This window comes from Siphateles boraxobius, unplaced genomic scaffold (assembly GCF_051911475.1).
Source record: "Siphateles boraxobius isolate OS27281-9 unplaced genomic scaffold, OSU_SipBor_1 1, whole genome shotgun sequence".
Classification (NCBI taxonomy): Eukaryota; Metazoa; Chordata; class Actinopteri; order Cypriniformes; family Leuciscidae; genus Siphateles; species Siphateles boraxobius.
The window spans coordinates 27,128,182-27,143,869 of NW_027508699.1; the positions used below are offsets into that span (position 1 = coordinate 27,128,182).

A 15,688-nucleotide genomic window follows, 5' to 3' on the forward strand; every position below is an offset into this window, starting at 1 on the left:
ACCACTCAAAAGTATGTGGTCTATATACATCAAGTTTTTAAAAGAGAGCTCTTATGTTCACCAAGTTTGTATTTCTTTGATCAAAACTAGCAAAAGATCAAAAAATAGCATTAATCTGAAATATTACAATTACAGAACTGTTTTCTATTTTCATATATTATAAAATGTAAGGTATTCCTATGATGGCAAAGTTGAATTTTCTGCAGCCAGTACTCCAGTATTCAGTGTGTCACATGATCCTTCAGAAATCAATATGCTGATTTGGTGCTCAAGAAACATTTTATTTTTTATCAGTGTTGAAAACAGTTGTGCTCCTTTCACTTCTTTCACACACACAGACACTCACACTGTCAGTTCTGATTGCAGTTCTACCATGTGGACAACCATTAAGTGACTGAAAGAACAATCCCAGCAAGAAACATGGGCTGTTCAAAAGTAAATTTGGTTATTGCGGAAAAAGGCACATTCAAAGGGCCCTGTGGTCTTCTCTGACATATTTAATTGAGAGCTCTACTAATTGAGTCTTTTCCTCATTCAGTCTGATGGCACTCCATTCTCTTCAAAGGCAATGAGCTGTTTGGCATTGCCAAGATCTCCAGTCAAAGAAAAGTTTCCCATCAACCCATTATTACAAGATAAACTCAGAGTTGTCTGCATGACTCGTTCTGACTTTTCCTTTGAAGGCGGCATGGGTAAAAAAAACACAGCAATTCATGAGAGAGAGAGTGTGACAGTCTCTTCAGTAGTCTGTAGTGTCTGTATGGTTCTCTAGTCTTTCTAATCTTCTACATTAGAGAAAATAGAGAGTCTAGACCATTGGAAAGACATTTTTCAAATCTCAACAGTTTAGAGAAAAGATACTTTTTTGACAGTTAAATGCTTTGTGATTTTTAAAACGACATTGTTTTGGCTGAAATTTGTGAAGCAGACTATGTTACTACTATGCAGATTTAGAAAGTGTGGAATTGGTTTTGTAATGTCAGACCACTTCTGTGCGAATGAGAAGTGAAGTTTGCCACTCAGTCATGAAAGAGGCAGGATGGAGGTGGAATTAACAAGCCACCTGCTCTAGGGTCCAGTGCCACAAAAAAAAGCAGAGCAACCCGCTTTAACACACCCCCACACTCCGACGGATAGAAATCTGACAGGAATATATGACTGTGCAACCCTACAGGAACATGTTCATTCTTTTATGACATATTTTCAATATATTTAGGTAATTAATATGAAAATACCTTTGGATTTGTCACGATTCCTGTCTTATGTTTTCCTTGTCTTGTGTTGACTTTTGTTATTTCCTGTCCTGTGCCATGTTTTGTAGTCCTTTGTAGTTTTTCGTTCTGTTACGATGTGGTAGAAATGAAGCGGAGAGAGAATCCAAATGCAAGCACTTTAATAAAACAAACAGGAAATCCAATGGACTTAGGACAGGAACACGGAACAGCTACCAGCAACATCAAAACAACGACCGACAAAACACAACTGAAGCACAGGGGTTTAAATACACAGGCAAACAAGATAACAAGGGGGCGGGGCTAATTAGAAACACCTGGAGAGACTAATAAACAAGAAAAACTACAAAGGACTACAAAACATGGCACAGGACAGGAAATAACAAAAGTCAACACAAGACAAGGAAAACATAAGACAGGAATCGTGACAGGATTGTTTGTTTAAAGAGGTCATATTATGCCCCTTTTTTGATTTTGGAGTCTACTAGAATAGATTTTCATGCTTGAATGTTCAAAAACATTTTTCACAAATTTTTCATTGTTGCAGCACCTCGGTTCCCAGTCTGTCAGTAACGCTCTGTTTAGTTTCCTGTCTCTATAAGGCCCCTCCTTTCGAAAAGCATAATGTGCTCTGATTGATCCAGTGTGTTAATTGGTCAACCGCTTCCAGTGTGTTTCAGAAAAGTCACACCACCGCGTTAGTTCCGGGGTAGAAACATGAAGAACAAACATGGAGAGAGAACACTACTAAAACAACTCAACCAGACCCCGCCCCCTTTTTTGTGTATGTCTTGAACATGAATTGATTAAATAAGGAATATTTTGATGTGTACATACCCAGAGGAAAACTCAAGAAATCGAGACGTTTCAGGCAGTTCAGAAACAGTGTTTACTGATAAAGAGACTAACTCCCTTTGGAGTGAACTTACTGTATGCTTTTTACATGTTCAACTTTCTTTAGGGTGTAATTTTCCTATTTGAACATGAAAAAGGCCTGCAAAATTATAAAGGCATAATAGGTCCTCTTTAAAGCGATGTGAGTGATTGGGATTGATTTGGTTGGATGGATGTTTTGTTCTCTACAAATGAATTATTCTTCCATAAAAAATCATGTAGCACTGGATAAATGTCTCCTACTTTTATCCAAGTGATTGGGCAGTGATAAAAACAGTTTCTTCGGTAGAGAAGAGGATGTCTGCCAGTGCATGAAAAATAGAAAATGTCAGAGAAGATTATCAGTCTGACCATAGCCTGAAAGACCAGGTGTCAGTCTGAGTCCGTGATTTATTTTACAGTTTGCTCTTGTCCTGAGTTCTGTTGCAGATAAGGGATTCTGGAAGATTTAAAGAAAATTATACACTGAATCAATGAACTTTATCAACAAAATTATCAGTTGTATTACTCCAATATGTTCTTGTGCTGAAAGCTTCTGTGTTAAATCTCCTCGATAAATTTTTTTTAGCAAAAAATACCAAATTGATATAAATTCTGCTTACCAGGTGTGTCTTTGTTTTGTCTATATTTCAGGGCTCAACAGTAAAAAGGGCCTAATGGAACGGGGCCAGTGTGAGAGGGTTTGGATGAGCTGACAAGAGCTGTCACTTCCCATAAACATTTGGATTTGTCAGCATTGTTCTTGCAAATTATGCTGATTTATATGTCACCAAACTGACATTGTCTACAATTGTTAAAATCACAAGAATGACTTGTTAAAGTTCTGGAAGCATAAGTTAGAACGGGCTGAAAATTATAAACAAATCTAATCATAATATTTTGTCGCAGGGGTGTTTTCTCTGTCGCAGGAGCAAAGGAGACTGTTCCTTCTATAAAAAAAACGGACAGTACAAAAAATTAGGGCTGTGCAAAAATATCGATACAGCTGACTATCGCAATAATTTTTTTTCACGATAGTGTATTAAAGTAAATTCCAATCACTAGTATCGATACTATTTTAAATGGATTTAAAATTACGTTAACGTTTCATCAAATCCCTCTGTGTCAAACGACCTCCTCAGTTCCTGTAGATCGCTGACTCGCTGTCTACAACGCTAACATTTGCCCGTCATATACATTCATACGGCCAATGTCTCAGAAGTAAGTGGGAACGAGCATGGCGGAAAATATAAGAGTGCCTCGAGCTTGCAGAGCCGACGTGTGGGTGCACTTTGGTTAGGGGTGTGTGATATCACAATTTTTGATCGAGGACGTTTAAAATGCCTCCATGATCTGCTTTTGAAGAAAAATCGTATCGTATTACAGTGCATTCTATAATTTGCAGTTCCAATCACGGGACACTGCAATTCACAAATGTTCATTATTTGCATGTGCTTTAAAGCCTTGCCTGTTAAACATTTCATTCGGATGCTGATGTGCTGTTCTAACATGCGCTTTTCTGAGCACATACACTCGAAGCGCACTAAAGGCACTAAAAGCCTGACAAACAGCACCTGGATACTGGACTAAGTTATCTTCCGAGTCTTATTGTGCTAATACTGTCAAATATATACTAACAAGGTGTACATAAACACAGTTTGTTTATTTGTTCCAAACTTGTATTCATTTCTTTCTTGTGCTGAACACAAAAGAAGATATTTTGAAGAATGTGGCTAACCAGACAGTTGCTGGTCCCCATTGACTTTCATAGTGGGAAAATATATACTATGGAAGTCACAGGTGACCAGCAACTGTTTGGTAACCTACATTCGTCAAAATAACTTTTTTTTGTTATTATAAAATGTTTTATTTTTAACAGACAAAATTTCAGTTTTATAAATTTTGTGGCTTCTTCATTTTTAGTTAAGTGTTCGGTGACACAATATGCACTTCACACATTTCAGTGTGTTCACTGTTCAGTGACACTGTGCGATGCAAATAGCTTTGCTACTAAATTGTAATGGAAGTTTTTATTTTTTCACCAGAGTTATCAATATAATGTGATACACATACCAGAACACCTCAGCTGGTACACAGCAAGTTGTATTTTCAGCTCTATTCTTTTTTACATTTTAGATCTTTTTTAAAGTTTTGCAATATATCGAAATATGTATCGTATTGCAATATATCGTATCGTGACACATGTATGTATGTGATACAGTATGTATCAAATCGTGAGGCCCTTGCCGATACCCAGCCTTACAGAAAATATTCTGAAATAGCGTGTACCAGTATTATTTTAGTATTATTATATACTATTATATTATTTATTAAAATTTTGAATTAGCTTTTATATTTCCATTTTTCCTTTTAGTTTAAGTTTTAATAGTTTAACGTTTAGTTAACAATAACAACACTGGTGTGTAAAACACTAGTTTTGTCATTGTTCTACAATGACACCAGTGGTTTGATAGGGAGACAGCACCTATTTAGCTTTCCTTTACTGCAGGATGGCCAGATAGTAAGGAATGTCTTCATCGCACCATAATTGTCTCAATGAACTTTCAATCAGATAATGCCCTATAATGATCAATTATATTGAAAATGACATCAGAGCATGCCTAATCACCATAAGTTATACATAACATAGACATTGAGACATAGTCCAACCTAATGATTACAATATTTTTTGCTAAATTTAACTAATACAAAATGTATCATATTTGTGTTGAGGCCAGTGAAACTATTAGGAGGGCAAGTGAAAATATTGCAATTGTTGAGCCGTGTTATTGTCTTACTTTTTCTCTAGAGCTAAAAAATGGTCTCTTCTTGTCCACAGTGCCAATCAGAGGTCTATTTGTGGAGTTGATGATCTCGCCCTAGTGCCCGAGTTGAGATGTGGGGGTGCACCATGGCAATACAAGGTTCAGTAGTGAGCCTGGCTCTACTGTTTTTTGGTATTCAAGCTGTTCCCAACCCCACCAGCAAACTAGTGAGGACCACAAGGGTGAGGCGGCAGGTTCCAGAAGGTGAGGGTCCCCCCGGCAACCAGACCCAGCCCATGATCTTCAATCATGTATACAACATCAATGTACCTCTAGAGTCACTCTGTTCAGTGGACCTAGACACAGTACCAGGCCCAGAGATAAACAAAGGTACAACTGGGAGTGACAAGATGCCGACAGAGTACACAGAAGAGACGGTGGACTCGGACAGCCAGGTGACCTTCACCCATCGCATCAATATCCCTAAGCAAGCCTGTGCTTGTCCTGCGGCTGCCACCATGGAACAGCTGGCTAACCGCATAGAGATGCTGGAGAGGGAGGTGTCCCTGCTTCGAGCACAGTGTAGCTCCAGCTGCTGCGTAGAAAGCTCTGTTATGGGTAAGTTTAAGATTCTGAGGTGAACATCTTGCAGTATTAAAAAAAAAAAGATTCTGTGATTTGACTGTATTTGCTCATTCAAGCATGCTTTCTGTTATGGTATTTTCTAACAGATAACATTTTGTTTATGATTGAACTAAGTAAAGATTATTCAAAATGTTTAAGCTTAAATTTTTAAATCAGCAATTTCAAACTCCTTTTAGGTTTAGGAGTAGATCAGATAAAATAGGGGTTTATGCCATTTATTGAATAAAACTAAAGTTAAATATATACTACCATTAAAGTTTGGGGGACAGTTTTTTTTGTTTTGCTTTTAATAAATAATACTTTTATTCAGCAAGGGTGTATTAAATTGATCAAAAGTGACAGTAAAAACATTTATAACATTACAAAATATTTATATTTTAAATAAATGCTGTTCTTTTGAACTATTCATAACAGAATCCTGAAAAAAATATATAATGGTTTCCACAGATATATTAAGCAGCACCACTGTTTTCAACGTTAATAACAATAAGAAGTATTTTTTGACCACCACATTTCTAAAGGATCACGTGACACTGAAGACTGGAGTAATGGCTGCTGAAAATTCTGCCTTCTATTTTAATGTATCAAATAAATGCAACCTGTGTAATCATAAGAATATACTTTATTCAAAAACATTAAAAACTCCTACCAACCCCAAATATTTGAATGGTAATTTATGTAATTTATCAGACCCCTTTGGATTACATATACATACTAAATTGGTATATAGAGAATTAGCAGTATTGACAAGAAAAAGAGAAAATCACTGACAAATCATTGACAGCTTTCATCTAAAGTGTAAATTGGTGCATAATAAAAAGAAAGGTTATAGCACTTTAAGACCCAGGTTATAACATGTAAAACATAGCTAATAACGTAGCTAAATATACTTAATCAAATATCATGGATATATTATAAACACAGATATAAATATAATGGATATATTGTAAACACAGTTATAAATACACTTAATATAAGCTAAATATACTTAATCAAAAATCATGAATATATTATAAACAGACAGTGTCTTTAACAACCCTGGTTGTTTAATAGTGAATTATTCAAACTTCTTAAATGAGTTTCAGTGTCTTTGACTCATTGGTGGATGAAAACAAAAGCTCATCCTGGTCTTTCTGTCGGTTATGATGTGACTGCAGTGCTAAGTGAAGTAGAGGCTGTATTGTGCACTGACCCATAGGGACAACAGAACTGTGGACGATGGTAGTGTTGTGCTTGTTTAATGTCTCAAAGGGGCACTCGAGTGGATTCACACCTGCAAACCTTGGCTGTGGAGCCCCTTCAGGGCAGCTAAAAACAGCTGAAACACTGCAGTAGTAAAGGCAACGTCATATTAAGCTATACAAATGAGGTTAGATTGTGAACTAGATTAATTACAGCACTGCTGCTGGATAGGTCTTCCCCTCAAGCCTTTGATAAGTCCTCTGCTTGCTGAATCAAACCAGGCTACATGTGCTGAAACAAATAAGATTGCAAGATATTGCCTCAGAATTATTATTTATTTTTTCTGCTTCAGTTTAATTTTACTCCAACCTGATGAAAATAAAAGGAATAGCTTTCCCAATGTGAATTCTTGAATTCTTCTGAATTATTTACCCAAGCTCATGTTGTGCCAAACATCTTTAATTTGGATTATTTTGAGGAAAATGCATTCATCTTTGAAGGACATGTTTAAAAGATTGTTCTGGATAATAAAAAGTTAGATGAATGTGGACCAAAAGACCAAAAAGCGTAACAAAATGATTATAAAATGGTCTAACTTGTTTTGGCACCCATAATGATAGATTTGTGTGAGAAACAGGCTGTAATTTGAGCCGTTATACACTTAAAGGGTTTGATGAAACCGTTGACCTAGGTCACAAAACCGGTCTGAATGATTCATTCATGAACCAAACAGGTCCAGTTCTTTAAACAAAGTCCAATAGAAGAGAACGCATCTTAAGGAGGAGTATCCAGTCAGGGTGCTCTATGGTCTAGGGTTATTAATAGGCCCAGTTCTTTATTTAAATCACAAATTTACTTCTAATTTACTCTATTTACTTTACTTTCAGTCACAGTGTTAAAGTGCACCTTTTATGCTTTTTCGAATATTACCTTTCATGCAGTGTATAATTTGTGAGTGTAAAAGGTCTGCAAAGTTTTAAAGATCAAATTGCACAACAAATAAAGTTATCATCTCCTAAAAGAAAGAATCAATTCTGAACTGCTGAAACAAGTCATCAGCAATTCCAGTCTCACTTCCTGTTCCATACCTATGCAACAAATTAGCATAATGCCAGCCTTTGGTCTTTATTGGGTGCCCGCAAACAACATCTAATTTGACCCACCCTCAGACACTCTAGTTGTAGCTGAGGCCTGAAAGAGTTTTGTCAAGAAGATGCTGTTTTCAGCGCTGCAAATGCGTGCACTTCAAAAGGATGAGGACTCGCTCCGGAATTGATACGGTAAAATCAATGCAATGGTCAGTGTTCGTATTACTGTGTATTGAGCGCTAAGGAAGCCTCTGGAGCTGAAATTCAGATATATTAATCGGTGTTTCGTTTCTGATACACACTATAAGTGGTAGACCGATCAAAACAGACTGGGCCATCTGACCAATCAGAGCAGAGTAGGCTTGCGGAAAGGAGGGGTTTAGAGAGAATGAATATTCGATCGAACCGTTTTCAGACTCTGAGATATATGCTGATATGCAATGTATATTATGAGAAAATTAAGGTATTCCCTTTCGTTGTCACTCCGAGTTACGTCGGATGACGACGAATGGGGTTTCGCTTAGAACGCCTATCGACTTCGAGTATTACAAAACGAGCCAATGGCAAAGAAATGCCATGGGTCTGCGGAATTTGCATAGCGTATCTCCGCCTTACCTCGTGGGTATAAAAGGAGGACGCCGGCAACAGGCAGATATGTTTTCGCTTCGGAGCCAAGAGTATTTCTTCGCTCCACAGTCATCTCTGACTTCGCTCTACGAGACGAGCTTCTCTCTCCGGTGTTGGTGTGACGGCGATCTGCAGCGAGCTCACAGTGCCTGCTGATCTGTGCAGTGATCTGCCAGTGTGTGTGTGTGTCTCCCTGTGTGCTTCAACATCGCGGAGTTTTTTTCTCCTCTCATAAAAGAGCTCGCACGCGGCACGTCTTTTTAAAGACGGCTCGCACGTGCATTTCTGGTTGCAGCGGACTGGTATCGGACTCTGATGGGCACGAGCGCTGTCTAGTGTGTTTGGGCTTTGATCATGCTTGAACAGCGCTCGTGGGTGACTCATGTTCTCGCTGGGAATGTGATCATCGCGTCACATATAGGTCGAGACTCGGTGAACTCGCAAGAGTGAGAGTCCCCTCATCCACCCCCCGATCTTCGGCTGGTGGCCAGGGTGACCTGAGGGTTACGGTCTGGATCAAGGCGCCGACTATGTGTCCGTGACCCCAGCCCCCCTCTTCAATGACGGTGCCCGCTAGTGAACTGCTGATTCCCGCGAGTCTACCCTCTGGTGGCCCGCGTGTTTCAGTTGAAGCTACAGAGGAAGATGCCATGTCTGTTGCAGCATCACTAGGTGGGTTTGAGTCTTCTGGAAGTGAGGGCTCGTCACAGCTGCCACCTTCCGGTGTGCATACGGCTGTGCCTGAGTCTGATCCGGAGATGACGACCATGCTTTCCTGGGACGATGGGTTTTGGGTAAGGCCGCCGACCCTCGTCCACGGCAAACCCCAATACCTCTCTTCCCGGACGTGCATGATGAGATCTCGAAGTCCAAGAAGACCCCCTTGTCTTCTCGGGACCGCTCGCTGATCTCATCCGCCTTTCCTCCCCTCGATGGGGCCGCTGCCCATGGGTACACTGGGGTCCCCCCGGCTGAACGCGCTGTTGCGATGCTATGTGTCCTCAGAGTGCTTCTTCTCGGCGCAATCCTAAGCACCCGCCCGTGGCCTGTAGTTTTTCGTCTACGCTTGTGGCGAGATCCTATAGCGCCACGGGACTGGCAGCCGCCTCACTGCATGCCATGGTCATTCTGCTGGTCCACCTGACCCAGATGCTCATGGACCTGCACGAGGGCGGGACTGACCCAGGGCTCTTCACTGAGCTGTGCGCCGCCACTGACCTTGCTCTCTGAGCGACGAAAGTGGCCGTACGCTCCCTGGGTCAGGTGATGCTCACCATTCTGTGGCTGAACCTGTCTGATGTGCTGGATGTCGCGCGGACCCGTCTGTCCGACATTCCCATATCCCAGGTCGGCCTCTTCGGCGGTGCGGTTGAGGGCTTGCCCAACAGCTCTCAGCCGCCCATGAGCAGACTGAGGTTGATTCTGTCCCGACGGCCCCGCCGTCCGCTCAGATCCCTCGGTCTGCCCACCGCCGAAGGCGCCCTCCCACGGCTCCCACCCCGCCCGTTCACGGGCCGGCTCTGGGGGCCGCGGGCGGACGCCACAGCCCTCTCCAGCCCCGCCCCCCGCTACACGCCGGGTTAAGCGGCGCTCGTGAGACGGGCTCCTCGGCGATGGAGCAGATTGAGGTTGATTCTGTCCCTACGGCCCCGCCGTCCGCTCAGATCCCTCGGTCTGCCCACCACCGAGGGCGCCCCCCCGCGGCTCCCACCCCGCCCGTTCACCCGGGTCGGCTCTGGAGGCCGCGGTCGGACGCCACAGTCCTCTCCAGCCCCGCACCCCGCTACACGCCGGGTTAAGCGGCGCTCTTGAGTTGGGCTCCTCAGAGATGGGACTCAGTTCTTTCAAGGAGTTGGTAGCAGGACCACTCCTTTCCCCGGGGGAGGGCCGGGGAAGAATCCTTATTCTCCAAAGAGCTGACTCTCCCGTCTCTGAGCACATAGTTCTCGGACGCCACAGAGCGCCGCCCACAAGCCGTGCTCTCCTCGTCCCCCTCTGTCCCAGAGGTGGTTGACATGGCGTGCCGTCCACGGACCGCTTCGACCCTGTCCCCCTCTGTCACCAGACCCCTGGTAGAGCAGGCCCCCACGGGACGACCAGCCTGGTCCTCCCCTGGCCCCTCTGCCAGGGCGCGGTTGCTAACTGTGGCCCCACATCGGGCCGCTATGCCGTCCATGTCTGGGGCAGTTACTCCGCTTCGCTGCCCCTCCGGGGGGACGCCTGTGGTTCGCATGATCCCGCTGGTTCAGTTTTCTGGGAGCCTGGTTAGAGCTTCCCCGTCTGTCCCGCTGGGTCGCGCGGACCATCAGGCTCTCCTCCCCGCTTGGGGAGTCCGCTCCACTTTTGTCGGTGGCTATGCCCCCATCAGGAGGGTTCAATCGAGACTGTCCCTCCAGCCGAGATGAGGTCCGGCTTCTACAGCCCCTACTTCATTGTCCCCAAGAAAACCGGTGGGTTACGGCCAATCCTGGACTTGCGCGTGCTGAAACGCTCCCTTCACAGGATGCCGTTCAGGATGCTCAAACACATTTTCGAATGCATACGGCCCAGGATTGGTTTGCAGCGATCGACCTGAAGGACGCCTACTTCATGTCTCTATTCTCCTTGACACAGACCGTTCCTTCGGTTTTCTTTCAGGGGCAGGCATCCAGTACGCGGTTTTCCCTTTCGGGCTAGCCCTGTCTCCTCTTATCTTCACGAAGGTCGTCGAGACTGCCCTTGTTCACCTTCGGGAACACGGGGTTCGCATCCTGAGTTATATCGACGACTGGCTGATCATAGCTCACTCTCGAGTTCAGGTTGCGAACACAAGGACCTAGTACTTCGGCACCTAGCTCGTCTGGGCCTTCGGGTCAACTGGGAGAAGAGCAAACTTTGCCCCGTGCAGAGGATCTCTTTTCTCGGTATGGATATCGACTCGGTGCGCGCAGTCACTGCTGACTTGCCTGAGACAGTTCGAGGGCAAGAGTGCGGTTCCACTGAAACTTTTTCAGAGGCTCCTGGGGCATATGGCTTCTGCAGCCACGGCAACGCCGCTCGGATTGCTTCATATGAGACCGCTTCAGCTTTGGCTTCACGACCGAGTCCCGAGGTGGGCATGGCAACACGGCACCCTCCGAGTAACAGTTACTCCGACCTGCCGTCAGACCTTCACCCCGTGGTCGAACCTCAGTTTTCTACGGGCCGGAGTGCCCCTGGAACGAGCTTCGTGGCATGTTGTTGTAACGACAGATGCCTCCTCCACGGGCTGGGGTCCCATGTGCAATGGACGTGCTGCCGCGGGCTCCTGGACAGGACCCCGTCGCCTCTGGCATGTCAATTGCCTCGAGTTGCTGGCCGTACGTCTTGCTTTGCGCCGCTTCCGGGCCGTGCTAAAGAACCAACACGTACTAGTCCGCTCAGACAATACCGCCACTGTAGCGTACATCAACCATCAAGGTGGTCTACGCTCCCGCCGTTTGTCGCAACTCGCTCGCCACCTCCCCATATGGAGTCAGGAGCATCTGAGGTCGCTTCATGCCATTTATATCCCCGAAGCCCTGAACTGTGCAGCCTACGAGCTCTCACGGCTTCAGCCACTCCCTGGAGAATGGCGACTCCATCCCCAGTTGATCCAGCTGATTTGGGACCAGTTCGGGGACGCACAGATAGATCTGTTTGCCTCCCACGACTCGACCCATTGCGCCCAGTTTTATTCCCTGACCGAGGGCAAGCTCGGCACGGATGCTCTGGCGCACTGCTGGCTGCAGGGCCGCAAGTATGCGTTTCCCCCAGTGAGCCTTCTTGCGCAGACCTTGCGCAAGGTCAGGGAGGACGAGGAGCAGGTCATTCTGGTCGCACCGTACTGGCCTGCCCGGACCTGGTTCTCCGAACTAGTACTCCTCGCGACAGCATCTCCCTGGCCGATTCCTCTGAGGAAGAACCTTCTAAGAACCTATGGCACCCTCGTCCCGATCTCTGGAACCTCCACGTGTGGCTCCTCGATGGGACGAGGCAGGTTTGAGTACCCTACCACCAGCGGTGGTGGCTACCATCACTTCCGCTAGGGCGTCGTCCACGTGACACGTCTATGCGTTGAAGTGGAACCTCTTCGTCAGCTGGTGCTCTTCTCACCGAGAAGACCCCCGGAGATGCTCGATCAGCGTTGTGCTTTCCTTACTTCAACAGGGGCTGGAGCGAAGGCTGTCTCCCTCCACCCTGAAGGTCTACGTTGCCGCTATTGCCGCACACCATGACCTCATCGAAGGTAAGTCGGTGGGGAAGCACGACCTGGTTATCAGGTTCCTGAGAGGAGCTTTGAGACTAAATCCGCCTCGCCCTCCTCTCGTTCCCTCTTCGGACCTCTCAGTGGTTCTAACTGCCCTGAAGAGTGCTCCATTTGAGCCCCTGCAATCAGTTGAGCTTAAATTCCTGTCTATGAAGACAGCGCTCCTGGTTGCACTGGCCTCCATCAAGAGGGTAGGGGACCTGCACGCATTCTCCGTTGACGAAGCGTGCCTGGAGTTCGGGCCGGCTTACTCTCACGTGATCCTGAGACCCCGGCCTGGATACGTGCCCAAGGTTCCTACCACTCCCTTCCGGGACCAGGTGGTGAACCTGCAAGCGCTGCCCCTGGAGGAGGCAGACCCAGCCTTGCACTGCTCTGTCCAGTACCGCTCTCCGCGCCTATGTAGACAGGACGCAGTGTTTCAGGACCTCAGACCAGCTCTTTGTCTGTTATGGTGAGAAGCTGAAGGGAAAGGCTCTCTAAAAGCAAAGGTTGTCTCACTGGATAGTGGACGCCATTGCTTTGGCATACCAGCAGCAAGGTCGACCGTGCCCCCTTGGTGTGACTGCCCACTCCACCCGGAGTGTGGCATCCTCTTGGGCTCTAGCGCATGGCGCCTCGCTAACAGACATCTGCAGAGCTGCAGGCTGGGCGACACCTAACACATTCGCCAGAATCTATAATCTCCGAGTGGAGCCAGTGTCCTCTCGTGTACTCGCTTCAACCAGCTAGTACCGGATCCGCTCAGGTGTCTTCGCTTGCTCACCATTCCACTCCACGGACTGGATACGTGCGATATTCTCCTCAGGTGAGCTTCCCCGAAAGCCCAGAGCTCCTCCAGCACTCCTGATGTCGGCGCCAGTGTCTATTGCCTGCGCGTCGGCTAGGTGCCTCCCGTGTGCACGTTCTCTCCTCTGAGCGACCCCCACATGTGTATGTGCCACCCCTGGGGTTGAAATATTCCACCTGCGGCTGGACACCCCAGTGTTCTCTATATGTCTCCTTCGGGTCATATGTGTATTCTCTAAGGCAAGGCAAGGCAAGGCAAGTTTATTTATATAGCACATTTCATACACAATGGTAATTCAAAGTGCTTTACATAGAAGAAATTAAAATAATCAAAAGAAATCAGAATAATTAAAACAGTTTAGAATAAAAGATTAAAATACAGAAATCAGAATAATTAAAACATAAAATAAAATACAGTGCAAACAGTCGGACGAACAGTGGCACAGTGCTCATTCAGTAAATGCACAGTTAAACAGATGTGTTTTGAGTCTGGATTTGAATGTGACTTCTGTAGGAGCACATCTGATCTCTTCTGGAAGCTGGTTCCAGCTGCGGCTGGCATAGTAGCTAAAAGCAGACTCGCCGTGCTTAGAGTGAACCCTTGGTATTTCTAGCCGATGTGATCCTAATGATCTGAGTGATCTGTTGGGTTTATATTCACTGAGCATATCTGCAATGTATTGAGGTCCTAGGCCATTGAATGATTTATATACCAGTAATAATACTTTAAAATCAATCCTAAATGTAACTGGCAGCCAGTGTAAAGACCTGAGGACTGGCGTGATGTGTTCATATTTTCTGGTTCTGCTCAGAATCCTAAGTCCCCCCCTCTGGGTTGGCAGTAAATGCATATTTCCCCTAAACTTTGGGATATGCTCCCCAGTGTACCTTGGTATTCCTGGGCTAAATAGGAGTCCTTCGTCCGTGCCAGTCTCACGACAGGGATCTCAGATTTACGCAGGGCACTGGAAGACAGCTGAGAAGGTGGCGTGATTAGACTGGTAACCCTATTCGTCGTCATCCGACGTAACTCGGAGTGACAACGAAAGGGAACGTCTCGGTTACGTATGTAACCCTCGTTCCCTGAGTAGGGAACGGAGACGTTGCGTCTTCCTGCCACTCTCCGCTGTACCGCGGGGATTGCCTGAGCTCAGTCTTGGCTCCTCAGCGAAGAAACATATCTGCCTGTTGCCGGCGTCCTCCTTTTATACCCACGAGGTAAGGCGGAGATACGCTATGCAAATTCCGCAGACCCATGGCATTTCTTTGCCATTGGCTCGTTTTGTAATACTCGAAGTCGATAGGCGTTCTAAGCGAAACCCCATTCGTCGTCATCCGACGTAACGTCTCCGTTCCCTACTCAGGGAACGAGGGTTACATACGTAACCGAGACGTTTTTTGACCTTGAATGTATGTAAACCTATTGTAGGTGACCTCCAAAACAAAATTAGGAACCTTTAAAATAGCATAATAGGGGCACTTTAACAGTCGCCATTTGTCAAATTTCTTAATGATGTTAGCGTGAGTAAAATGATGGCTTTCACTTTTGAAAACGGTTTCTTTAACTTCAACATATTTGTTCACTCTTAGGTCGCTTGGACTTCGTCCCTCAGTGTGGCCATGGCACCTTCAGCATGGAGATTTGTGGGTGTGTTTGTGATGAAGGGTGGATTGGCAAGAACTGTACTGAACCGCGCTGCCCAGATGACTGTTCTGGCCAGGGCATCTGCATCGAAGGCGAGTGTGCATGTGACCGTAACTTTGGCGGTGAGAACTGCTCGGAGCCTCGATGCCCAGGTGATTGCTCTGACAGGGGGTTGTGCATTGATGGTGAGTGTGTTTGCGAGGAAGCCTATTCTGGGGAGGACTGCTCGCAGGGCAGATGTCTGAACGACTGCTCAGATCAAGGAACCTGTGTGAACGGAACCTGTCAGTGCCGACCCGGCTTCCTGGGGGAAGACTGCTCTCTCATCTTCTGTGCTAATAACTGCAGCCAGAAAGGGGTGTGTAAGGATGGTTTCTGTGCCTGTCAAGAGGGATATACCGGGGATGACTGCGCTTCAGGTCAGTATTCAATGTGTATGGTTGAGTACAGTAAAATATATTGTTATATAATGATTTATATATATTTCATTACTTGATATGTCTGTATACCCAGCCTGCCTTAAAGAGTTAGTTCACCCAAAAATGTAAATTATCCCATAGTTTACTCCCCCTCAA

At 45.6% G+C, this 15,688-nt stretch overlaps 1 protein-coding gene across 2 annotated transcripts in view; it reads left to right on the forward strand.

Annotated features, from left to right (window-relative positions):
* The window catches only part of tnr (tenascin R (restrictin, janusin)), a 254,509-nt gene that overhangs the window by 188,549 nt on the left and 50,272 nt on the right, over positions 1-15,688 (forward strand). Inside the window, exons 5-6 of one of the 2 annotated variants that reach the window (XM_077231834.1) lie at positions 4,945-5,488; positions 15,059-15,532. In XM_077231834.1, the coding sequence (XP_077087949.1) occupies positions 5,002-5,488; positions 15,059-15,532 (961 nt within the window). In that variant the 5' untranslated portion in view covers positions 4,945-5,001. Of the gene's footprint in view, positions 1-4,912; positions 5,489-15,058; positions 15,533-15,688 lie in introns of those variants that run through there. The other variant, XM_077231844.1, reaches the window with a different exon arrangement.